Below are 12,896 nucleotides of genomic sequence, written 5' to 3' on the forward strand. Positions count from 1 at the left end.
TGCGTGCCTTCTCTTCCCCTCTCCTAGGGGCGGGATTCACTGTGGGGTGGGGTGGCCTGTCTGGGCTACTTGCACACTGCCAGGCTTGTGATGCTGGGGATCTGGCGTCTTAGCTGGGGTGGGTAGGCTAGGTGCACGGGGGCAGGAGGGGCAGGCTTAGCTTGCTTCTCCTTAGGTGATCCACTTCAGGAGGGGCCCTGTGGCAGCAGGAGGGAGTCAGATCCGCTGCCGGAGGTTTGGCTCCGCAGAAGCGCAGAGTTGGGTGTTTGCGCGGAGCGAGCAAGTTCCCTGGCAGGAACTGGTTCTCTTTGGGATTTTGGCTGGGGGATGGGCGGGGAAGATGGCGCTGGCGAGCGCCTTTGTTCCCCACCAAACTGAGCTCTGTCGTCCGGGGGCTCAGCAGCTTTCCTTCCCTTTGTCCTCCAGCCTTCCCGCTTTCTGAGCAGAATTGTTAACTTATGACCTCCCAGCCGCTAAGTCGCGCTTGCTGTTGGAACACAGTCCTTCAGGCCCCTCCGCTTTTTGCAAGCCAGACTCGGGGGCTCTGCTTGGCCGGCGAGCCGCCCCTCCGCCCCGGCTCCCTCCCGCCAGTCCGTGGAGCGCGCACCGCCTCGCCGCCCTTCCTACCCTCTTCCGTGGGCCTCTCGTCTGGGCTTGGCTCCGGCGACTCCGTTCTGCTAATCCTCTGGTGGTTTTCTGGGTTATTTAGGCAGGTGTAGGTGGAATCTAAGTGATCAGCAGGACGCGCGGTGAGCCCAGCGTCCTCCTACGCCGCCATCTTCCTCTCCCTCCTCAAAATACATAAATAAACTTTAAAAAGTTGCTAATAGATGGTAAATGTTCTCACCACACACACACACACACACACACACACACACACAAACACACAAAAGAAAAAAATGGTAATTATGTGATGAGATGGAAGTGTTAGCAAAGGCTATGGTGGTAGTCATTTTGCAACATGTAAGTGTGTCAAATCGGCAACTTGCACATTCTAAAATGGTCTATGTCATTTATATCTCAGTAAAACTGGAAAAAATACTAAGAAAAAAACGCAAGTGCATTATAGATATGGAGAATGGAATACAAAAGGTCAACAGATCTATAATATGACTCCCAAATTTATACACCCAACTCAGCTATATCTCTTGAACTCCAGACTGGAATATTCACACTGATTAATAACTGTACTTGGATATCCCACTGAACCTTATACATATTCATTTATTAAATTAACAAATATTTTTACTTTTTTATTTTTTTAAAAAGTGTATTTATTTTTGAGACAGAAAGAGAGACAGAGTGTAAGTGGGGGAGGAGCAGAGAGGGAAGGACACAGAATCCGAAGCAGGCTCCAGGCTCTGCGCTGTCAGCACAGAGCCCGATGTGGGGCTCGAATCCACGAACCATGAGATCATAACTTGGTCCAAAGACAGACACTTAACTGACTGAGCCACCCAGGGGTCCCTTAAGTCAACAAATATTTTTAAATAATATTCACAAAATTTAACTGGAGTATCCCCTCAGAATTACACCTTCTCCGAACAATCATGAGGTAGGTCTTATAGATTCAAATTTTGTTAATCTACCCCTCTTCTACATTGCCTTTGTGTTTACTGCAACAGCCTCCTAAATGTGTCTTTTTGGGCCCAGTCTTGCATTTCTTTTAACTCATCTACACAGAAGCCCGGCTGATGTTTCTACAGTGCAAGTATGATCATGCTACTTTTCTGATCAAACCCTATTAAGGACTCCCCATTAATTTTAGAGAAATGCCACAGTGAGTGATTTGACTTCCAAGGACTCACTTCTTCTATAGCCTCAGTTTTACTGTGTTCCCACTGCACTTCAGGCTCCAGCCACCCTACGCCCTCTGCAGCCCCTTCTGCCAGAAACAAGTCTCTACTGTTCCATCCCTCCTGCCACACCTTGACACTTGTTTACCTTTGAATCCCAGCTTAGGTTTTAGGCTTTCTTTGACCTTCCACATCCACCTGTAAGACTGGGCAAAAAAGCCCCTCCTAAGTGCTCCTTTACACCTGGTGCTTAGTTTCATCCCAACGCTGATGCAGGAACTCTCCCTCACTGTTTGTCCACAAGCTCAACCAGACCTTCAATTTGTTGTGAGCAAGCACTGTGTCTAATTTACATGTGTATTCTCAGTACCTAATCCAGAGCATCACACATGGGAGGTATTCGTTAAGTTATTGTTGCATCGATTAAAAAAATAGAGAAGTGAAATAGTCCATATTAGTAATAATTTTGGTAATTGAACAACACAGATTTCTTTTCTTCACTGGTTTCCCACCTACATCACTAAACTCAAGTTTTATGTCTCACCATTTCCAAAAAAGACTCCATTTTCGTTCTGCAAAATTAAGCTGAATAACTTCTATTTTAAAACTCAGAAATGGCAAAAGGATCTTTAAGCACAATTTGGTGAAGATTTTGGAAGGTGGGAGATTTTGACTGTCCTCAGTGTTACCTGAATTTAATTATTTCTTCATGTTGCCAAAATGCTAATTTCTGCAAACGTTCCTATTTTCCCTACTTCCCTACTCCCTAAAAAGGAGGGTAATAAAAACCATTCTTCAGGCACACACACAAAGAAGGAAGAGGCACGGCCAAAAACAGAGACAGAGCCTTGTTTAGTTCCGATATCAAATCTTAAAAATAAGCAAAAAGAGGGGCGCCTGGGTGGCGCAGTCGGTTAAGCGGCCGACTTCAGCCAGGTCACGATCTCGCGGTCCGTGAGTTCGAGCCCCGCGTCAGGCTCTGGGCTGATGGCTCGGAGCCTGGAGCCTGTTTCCGATTCTGTGTCTCCCTCTCACTCTGCCCCTCCCCCGTTCATGCTCTGTCTCTCTCTGTCCCAAAAATAAATAAACGTTGAAAAAAAAAAATAAGCAAGAAGAAATTATCTGTTATTCAACTAAATACAGGTTCTGTTTCAGAAACTTGTTGTAGAGGAGTTTGTGTGAATTTCTATCATTTAGGTGAGATAGCCCCTCCTGGGACCCAGGTTGAACCAAGTCTACTATGGGGGCAAAGTAAACCAATAGTAAAAATAAGTAGGGATAGATCAATTCTAAAATGTCAACTAGAGGAATACTAACCAGACAGGGAAAGTACATGGGACCTTGATTTTGATGGCTGAAGGTATTTACTTGCAGGGACACGTGTGGGGGAGGAAACCTAAATTCTGTGTTCATTATGTGATGTGTGCGTGTGTGTGTGTGCGCGCGCGCACAAACACACATATGCACATGCCTGGCTTGTGGACATCTTTCCATGCAAGACACAGTCAAGGAAAATGAAGACAGTTGTCAGAGGATGAGAAGCAGAGCTACAGGAACCAGTTTTATTTTTCTGTGTAAATATGTAAAAGCCATAATCACACACAATGCAATTAAAAACACAAAAGAATAACAAGAAAAAGGAAGGTATTTTTGTTTTAAGTCAGAATCTCATGACAAGACATTTGGAAAATAGAAAAGCAATTGACAGTTACAGTGACAACAGAGATCAGAATTTTACAGAGAGTTTGTGAATGACTCAAATATACTTGGAAGGTAACAAATCACATTGTAATGGCCTATAAGTACATCCTTACAGGAATGTCCAAAAGGAGTCAATGTGAAAACTGTATGCATGGGTTTTGGCCATAATCTACTTTATGTTTACTTCAAATATTTGGGAATGCAAATATTGATGAAGGTTTTCCCCAAGTCTTTTGTCACAAAGTCTAACTTTGGAACTGATCCATCTGAGACAGCAGTCTGCATGCTGCCTGAATGTGAGGGAAAGGCATAGGGATTAAGGAAAGACTTCAAAATCAGTTGCTTCTAGTTTGAAATGACTGCCAGTATTCTACAGGATAGGAATTTTCTGCATAAAATGTTCTATTGCTATTGAAAAATAAAATTGAACACATCTCATTTGCTTTTAGAGTATACCATTTTGTCTTTTTGTTTTGATTTGTTTTGAGTAGTATATTTAGGTTTTCCTTGGTCATTTCCACAGAAAAACAACTTTTTTTAAAAAAAACAATTGGGAATAAATGAGTATTGGCTATCACCCGATGGCTAAATCACCCTCATGTTTTCAAACCAGGGCAGCTCCTAAAGACATAGACACATTTACACAATTATATTTATCCGGTCACTGTTACTGTAGTCGCTTTCTAAATTAATTCGTAGGGTCAAACCACTTTCCCTTTAAATGAACACAATGTCTCCTTTGGAAGGGGACATCCATACAAAGATATTTAGCAGAAATGCTAACATGCCAGTGGAAGCAATTAAAAATATCAAATAAAGCATTTTCTAAATTACTATTTTATTTACTCTATGAAAGCTAATAAATAAATAATTTTTGCATATGTCATTAGTTAATTTACTAACTTCATAGACTTAGTAGATCCATCATTTCAGGTATATATTTACAAAACATAATGCCAAATATATTCTAATTATGGAAGGTACTTTCCACACCTTCCATATGCTTTTATTATTTTTTCAGAAAGATACTCAAAGATGACACATTTACTTGTAAATTTTAGAAAAACATGCCTCCAAGAAATCAAGTTTTATAGTATATATTTTTGGTGTATGGATATACAATAGTACTTTTTAAAATTAAATATGCCTTGAAAAACAATTCGAGTCAGTCCATTTGATAGAAATGTCAGCAAGCTCATAGATTTATAAGCAATTAGCAGAAAGTTACTCTATTTGAATAGAAAGTATTGTAGGAAAAAGAACTTATGCATCATTCTATTGGAGGAGAGGTTTTGGGGAATCAGAAATCATACTGGTGAGCTATCGCTTGAGTTTTGATACCAATTATACCAGAAAATTTTATTTCTATATTTTAGGGATTTTGTGTGATTTCCTTCTTTCTATATATATATATATATATATATATATATATATATACATTTTTTTTAACTTACCAGAGGGTTGGCAACATTTCATTAAAAAATTTTTTTTTCACGTTTATTTATTTTTCAGAGGGAGAGAGGCAGGGAGTGAGTGGGGGAGGGGGCAGAGAGAGAGAGAGGGAGACACAGCATCCGAAGCAGTATTTGAATAACAACATACTAAAACATAGACGGGTATGAAAAGCAGTTTAATCGGTAATTTTAAAACTGTCAGGTCATGAATAATAGATGGGAATGAAAGAATATAAATGACTTAGGATCAGGGTGAATGAGGCAACTAACATTACAGAAGTCCACACAGCAGTGGAATGGGGGAGAAAATGTGGTCTTAGCATAGTGGTCATTCACATATGGAAGCACTCAGAATGATAACGTATCTTACTGAGTACACTCAATGATGAGATGTTTCTGGTTATATTAAGAACAATATTTTTGGGGAGCCTGGGTGGCCCAGTCAGTTAAGAGCCCAACTCTTGGTTTTGGCTCAGGTCATGATCTCACAATTTGTGGGTTCAAGCCCTGAGTTAGGCTCTACACTGACAGCGCAGAGCCTGCTTGGGATTCTCTCTCTCCCTTTCTCTCTGCCCCTCCCTTGCCAACACTCTCTCTCTCTCTCAAAATGAATAAAATAAACTTTAAAAAAAGAAAAATTTTTACATGTATAGCTGAAATAGGTAAATACTTGCTATTCTCATATTATGCTCGTGATCGCTTAATTAGTCCTTGAATTTATTTTGATTTTCAAGGTAGTTAGTTTTTTATTTTCTTTTTCAGAATCTAAAATGAGTCAAGGCATTTCTTGAAATTCAACGGCTTTTAAGTTTGGGAATGTCCAGATGAATGTTAATAATCTTCCGGTTCACCCCACTCAATAACTGCCTCATCATTCATGCGCAGAATGAGGTAAGAAAGAAGCTGAAAGAGATTCTGCCAGAGTAAGAGAGAGACATAAAAGGAGAGTCCGCTCACATCTACCTCGCAGCGTTCACCAGCAAAGGCGACATCACAGAGGCACTGGAACTTGTTGACCAGGTCCTGGCACAGACCTCCATTGAAGCAGGGATCAGAGGCACACTCATCGATGTCCTTTTCACACCTTGAAAATAAACAGAGCCAGCAGAAGCCTTGGTCTTTGTTGAACAAACTGGCTGTGAAATGGGGAAAAGAAAAAACTCGCCTCACCTACTTGGAACAGTGCAGTCTCATTTACCAGTCGCCACACAACTTACATATTCCTAATAATGGGGGAGATATTCCTTAAAATTCCCGTAACAAATTTTGTTTTTAAGGGAAACGATTTGTAGACACACACACACACACACACACACAATTAGAATGAGAAAACAGGTGCAAATATTTAGAAACCAAGAAAAAACTGAAGAAACCAGTTTGTCCCTGAAGAGCATTAGGGTCTTTGCCACTTGTGGGTCAGTTTATTGGGGGCACATAGGAACCATGGGTGAGGCTGAATTTGTCAACCTGGAGGATACAGAGCAGGCCCAGGCTCCGGCTGCCAGGATGCTGATGAATCCAGCCCTTCAGGCTGTGGGGGGAAAGAAAGTCCTTCAAAAATAGGGGGGAAATTGGTTTATTCTGGGAGATTTTGGATTATTTTCCTTTGGAATCCCATTGTTTTTTTTAACAAAAAGCAAAAGTAGATATTTAGAAAATTTCAGTTGCTAATAAATATGTTTCATAGCTAAGTGTCATTTTTAAATAGTCAGAATGACTTTCAAAAGCCAAGTTTTCCCAAACAAGTGATATAGCCACTCTAAAAAGTGTATTGAAATTTTCCTCTTCCCTGGGATGCTGTCATCTTTCACCTACTCTTGTTATTTATGGAACAACTTGTTCTTCCGTATATTCACCGATTAATTCGCCAGCCACTCATGCAGTCATTCAGTAGATATGTATTTAGCATTTGCCATTCGCCAAACACGCTGTTAGGCCTCAGGATAGAGCAGTAACTAAGGCATCTCTTTTACTTTGGGAAATTCATATCAAATGTTAGCTTCAAGGACCCCTAAAGAGAAGCTTACAATGTCGAAGTGTAATGTCAACAATTTTTCATTCCCCACCTCCCAAAAGGTACCACTTGCATGCATGAATCATCAGCTAATCACTAGGCTTAAAATGAAGAGAAATGAAGGGGTGAGTGGGGAGGCCGAACCCAAGGTATAAAGGAAAAAAGAAAAAGATTTCTTCCCAGAAAAACAGCTCCTTATCCCGTTGGATACCAAGCATAGCTGAGACATTCTGTTTTCCCTTTTTGGCTCCAGCTTCTGGCCTGGAAGGAGACTTCTCCGATTAGATCTGAACAAAAGCTGACAACTTGCGAGAGCCTGCCAAGCACTCCATCCTGGATGGACCAGAGTGTCCACACCATTCATCATTTACAACCTGCCAGGATGACACTATAAAGTTGGGGGTTTAGCCAGGCAGAAGAGGAGGCAATTTGCAGGAAGACAGCTTTTCAATATCTTTTGGCGTTATGGAAGTCACATTCCCCTAGGCCTTCAGAGATTGTCTAGTATTTTCCAGACCTCTTCCAGCTACTCTTTCTCCATTTCTTATCTATTTCTCTTTGGAACTAAACGGTGTATCACACATGCACATTCCTTATAAACATTATCGGAGCTTTCATTAGAGGTTAATTAATACATGGAAAATCAAAATAAATAAATCCATTAACATGCAACGAATTAACTAACGATGCCTAAGGACTTTGAAAAGTACAGAAGCTATTGAGCACGTGTTCACTCTTTTAGAAATCCATTTGCCACAGAGAAGTTTATCCAGATGAAAGAGTCTCGGGAGAGGAAGGAAAACTTGGAGCTTCCTTTTCTTTTAAAAAAATTTTTTTTTTCAACGTTTATTTATTTTTGGGACAGAGAGAGACAGAGCATGAATGGGGGAGGGGCAGAGAGAGAGGGAAACACAGAATCGGAAACAGGCTCCAGGCTCTGAGCCATCAGCCCAGAGCCCGACGCGGGGCTCGAACTCACAGACCGTGAGATCGTGACCTGGCTGAAGTCGGACGCTTAACCGACTGCGCCACCCAGGCGCCCCTTTTTTTTTTTTTTTATAAATTTTTTTTTTTGAGCTTCCTTTTCTTACCACATTTTAAACAAATACTTTGCATTTATTTATTTATTTATTTATTTATTTATTTATATACAGAGACAATGTGCACTGTGTGTGTGTGAGCAGGAGAGGGGCAGAGGGAGAGGGAGAGAGAGAGTCTTGGATAGCCCAACACAAGAGTTTGATCTCATGACCACGAGACATGACCAGAGCCGAAATCAAGAATTGGATGCTGAACTGACTGAGCCACCCAGGCACCCCAATAATTTGCATTTAAATGCAAGATTTTTTTTTTAATTTTTTAGTGTTTATTTTTGAGAGAGAGAGACAGAGCATGAGCAGGGGAGGGGTAAGGGGAGAGAGAGAAGGAGAAACAGAATCTGAAGCAGGCTCCAGGCTCTGAGCTGTCAGCACAGAGCCTGATGTGGGGTTCAAACCCACAAATCATGAGACCATGACCTGAGCCGAGGTCAGATGCTTAACCGACTGAGTCACCCAGGTGCCCCATTATTATTTAATGTTTATTTATTTATTTTGAGAGAAAGAGAGCATGAGTAGGGGAGGGGCAGAGACAGAGGAGAGAGAGAATCCCAAGCAGGCTCCGTGCTGTCAGTGCAGAGTTCAATGTGGGGCTCGATCCCACGGCCCTGGGATCATGACCTGAGCCAAAACCAAGACTTGGATACTTAGCTGACTGAGCCACTCAGGTGTTCTCTCCCCACCCCATTTTTAAAGATTATTCTTTTAAACAAATGTGGGAGGAAAAGAAAATGTTTGTTGTAAATAGGCATAATGTGTGAATAGCAGAGGAAAATCATCCAAGGCTTTGGATGAGTCTATGCATTGTGCCATTGAACATTAATGTGACATTAAGTTGTGACACTGAGGCAGGGAATAACCAGCACTTAAATATAGTGAAAGAATTCTTCAAAATTTAGGATAAGGAAATATTTGCACTATTTCAGAGGTGTATGGAATTGGAGGCCAATTGAATGGTCTCTGTGTTAGCAATATGTGGCATGGTAAAAATTGGTGCCATAAAAAGTAGAATATGATCCAAGGTTATGTCTTTCGATGCACATATATGCTTGGACTGCCCGTGCCATCGAGAGCCAACCACTGGAAGCAGGCCGTAAAGGCAGGAACTCGATTTGTCATTGAACGCGGAAAGGGCAAAATGTAAGTATATCCTAGACTGCCTGCTGTTTTGTAAAAAGGCAAAAGAGCTGAATCTGTGTAGTGCCCAAAGAGCCAGCTGGAAAAGAGAAAATTCAAAACTGTAATTGTCACGGAGCACAAATATATCTATTATTTTATTAACTACTCTTTTGAGAAAAATTAATCGGTCAAAATCTCATTGTCAAGTGCTTTGTATTCTAATTTATGCAATCTGTTCAATGCAGGAATTCTGGTCAGAAATTACTATCTTATCCTGAATGGCATATGAGATGAAGGAGCACTTTTTCCATTTTCTGTTAATTGTTACAAACATAGATTTATTCATTTAGGTGAGCACATTCAAAAGATGAGCACAAGCTTTGAAGGCAGCTCAACCCTTCTGCAGCATATACCTGGATACGCCTGACCTGTAACTTAATCTCTCAGCCTCAGTTTATGTAAAGGAAAAGTGGAAATAATAACACCTAGAGATTGTTATCAGTTGAGCATCTGACTCTCGATTTCAGCTAAGGTCATGATCCCAGGGTCGTGGGATTGAGTCCTGCATTGGGCTCTGTGCTGTGCATGGAGGCTGCTTAAGATTCTCTCTCTCTCTCTCTCTCTGCCCCTCTACCCCACTCACGTGCTCTCTCTCTCTCTCTCTCTCTCTCTCTAAAATAAAAATAAATAAATAACAAGTAGGGATAACACTTATAAGATGCACGACTTAGTGCTCAACAAATGGTTAATTATTATCTGCTTCTATAGAGGTCTGCATCTATATCCTATAGAACCCTGGTTTATAATCATTTTGCGGACACTGATCCTTTTGAGAATCTGATAAAAGCTGTGAAGTATGTCCCTTTTTCTTATCTTTGACCTCATCTTCAGCTAGTCAAACACATATCTAAATTTGCCTACATTTTCAGCCAGCCACAGACTGTCTAAAGCCATTGTCCAGCTCCATATCACCAATCCTTGTATTATGTGAAGAACTGTTGAAGGGTTTCTCTGGGAAAGACAGACTCTTATGGGTAAGGTATATATACTTGTAGGGTTCTAGGTAATTCTATGAGGCAATCTTTCAGGTATATTTTTACTTTACTTCAACAACTATATTTGCATCATGTATGAGAGGTAGTGGGAAAGAAACATGAATCCAGAAGTACTTATCAGAAAGAAAAATACCACATTTTTTCAAAGACATATTTTCCTATTTGAAGTCGTGGCTAATAAAGTGTTCTTTACTTTGACCTAAGCTGTAATTTTTCTTTTTTTTTTTTTAATTATTTGACTCTGGTTGGACCCATATTTCAGCATGGATTTTCCTATGGGAACTGAGATGAAAAATTAGAGAAATCAACTTTGAATAATCCCCCTGTTCTTCAGCCCAGAATTTTCTTCTATGAAGTTCTAATGTGACTCACCATTCCCCAGTAAAACCTGGCGGGCACAGACATTTTAATTCACCCTGGAACTCTGAGCAGTTGCCTCCGCTGTAGCAAGTGAGATTTGTCTTCTCATTCCCACAGACTGTTGAGGGTAATCTGGTGTGTCTAGAGAGATAAAAGTAACAGCCACAGCTGTTCATCTTGTTCATTTCATTCAAGAAAACTTTTTGGAAAAGTTCATATATGGAGTCAATGCCAAACTAATTAAGTGCTCAGGCTGGCTGAGCTACAGATGCTTAATGGTGCTACATTATACCCAAATCTCTTTCTTTTAGTAAACAGCTCCTGCTGGAGGGTGCTAGAACAAGCATAGCTATATATCTTCCATTTCTACACAGTTTTCATTGGTGAGATAAGATCTGTGCTGTGGGGTGGCAATAAATTTAGGAGTGGGAAGAAACTTGCTCTAGCTTGTTTTGCTGCTGCTTTGCTAATAAATCAACACAGGCCAAAGGAAAACTGCATCTCTGTAAAGGCCAGGACAGCAGTCTGGTACCCACGCACTCATGCGATTTCTCTGTAGGCTTTCAGAGCTGGACTCCTGTTGCCCTGCCAACACTTGCTGTTCCCTATATAATGATTCATAGCTTAGTGGAACGCAAGCCAAATCCATCTGGGAGGATTGTGTATGGCACTCAGTGGCAACTACATGCGAATGCAGAGTGTGGCTCTTTTGTATAACCACAAAGCTGTACCTGTTAAGGAATCCTTATGAAAGGCAGAACAAATTGTTAGAAGCTAAGCAGAACTTGACGGCAAGGCACAAGATCCACGGATGTGAAGGGATTGATTAAAAAGATTTTAAGGGTATTGTGCTGGTCCTTTGACCCACTGTGCATGGTATCTGATACATAATTAATGTTCAGGAGATATAAGATGAATTTAATTTTGTCGTGTTGTGTGTGCGGCAGCTAATATGGAGAAATTAGCCTGTATGACGGTAAGTGTGTCTCTTCCCATAAGAGCTAATCAATTCGACTTTAAAAAGAAAATATCATAAGGACTTTTCAAAAGAACCAAAAATGTCAACCAGCTTTGAAAGAGGTCAATTAGCAATGCAAATGTGAAGCTTTGTATACATCTTACATTTAATAAAAAAGGTTTGAATCTCATTAGAAGGTACTTTTGAGAACTTTAATCTTTGAGAACTTGACTTTGATAAATTAGGCAGGAAAAACGTACTGGAGAACTAGTTATTGGGGCATGTATGTTTACTTTACTTATCCGAAGTCACTGTGGCAATACTATTAATTTTGATCCTGAATGTCTTTTGCTTTTAAGCAGGCAGTTTGCCTGTTGGCAAATGAGTCCTTGTTAACTCATGGGAAGTGACATATAACTGGAATGTCAACACTTCACACCTAATACGGTGCCTTGCCTTCACAGGTTCTGAACAACAATAAATGTTGTGGAGATAGATACATTTTCTTACAGGTACGGCTACGTGTTCTGTCTGCTAGGAGATTCATCCCATTAGGGTACCACCTCTGAGTTAGTGTAATGCCTACAGGCTGCCAACCCACTCCAGGTGTTCTTGCCAAAGTCTGGGAATGTATTACTTGTTATTAACAACCTTCTCACCTCCCCATAATGACTCAATTGTTTAGTGAATTTAAAAGCAGTATGGGTTAGAAAAACAATAATGAAGTCTACTTACGTGGAAATATTGAAGCAATGTGACTTAGCTGGAAAATATTGATTCTTTTTTCTATTTATGTAACATGAAATGGAGGTAGTTACTAGAATTAAAACACCGCTTTTGTAGTTTTAGAAAAAATTGTGAAATACGTCGAAATGGGCAAAAGATATTACTGAGTATTCTTTCAGTGGAGTGTTGGGCGTTATATAAAGGACCCTCTAACTTTCTTTGATTTTATAGTCTATATGTCTTAGATTTTCTTTACTAAACTATTTTACAGCTCTGTAAGCTGCAGAAAATGACATTAGTACAAATGGATCTTGGTCATTGAAATGCAAATGAATTTGTCTGTAGTGCTACAATTGTCACAATATAGAAAAGATAGTTTCAAATATTAATTGTATTGCCCTATAGGAGATTAAATAGTTTTGCATTTATTAGTAACTTCATTTCCTCCTCTCTATTTATACACATATTTATGTTTATGTGGATTATAATAATATATGTAATTATTATATATGTAAATAATTAGGTTGTCATTTGACCCGGTTTTTATATCTTACTGGTTTTCCTTATTAATTAATGACTTAAAAACACGAAGACATGTTCATTTACATTTGAGAGT

At 40.1% G+C, this 12,896-nt stretch overlaps 1 protein-coding gene across 5 annotated transcripts in view; it reads right to left on the reverse strand.

Moving 5' to 3' along the window:
* The window catches only part of CRB1 (crumbs cell polarity complex component 1), a 221,394-nt gene that overhangs the window by 34,713 nt on the left and 173,785 nt on the right, over positions 1–12,896 (reverse strand). For 2 of the 5 annotated variants that reach the window (XM_040463560.1, XM_040463556.1), the window contains 2 exons: positions 10,609–10,737; positions 5,909–6,035 (listed from right to left, as the gene is read on the reverse strand). In XM_040463560.1, the coding sequence (XP_040319494.1) occupies positions 5,909–6,035; positions 10,609–10,737 (256 nt within the window). The remainder of the gene's footprint in view (positions 1–5,908; positions 6,036–10,608; positions 10,738–12,896) is intronic. The other 3 variants (XM_040463557.1, XM_040463558.1, XM_040463559.1) reach the window with 2 other exon arrangements.

The sequence above is a fragment of the Herpailurus yagouaroundi genome, unplaced genomic scaffold (assembly GCF_014898765.1).
Source record: "Herpailurus yagouaroundi ecotype Mexico unplaced genomic scaffold, PumYag 403, whole genome shotgun sequence".
Taxonomy (NCBI): domain Eukaryota; kingdom Metazoa; phylum Chordata; class Mammalia; order Carnivora; family Felidae; genus Herpailurus; species Herpailurus yagouaroundi.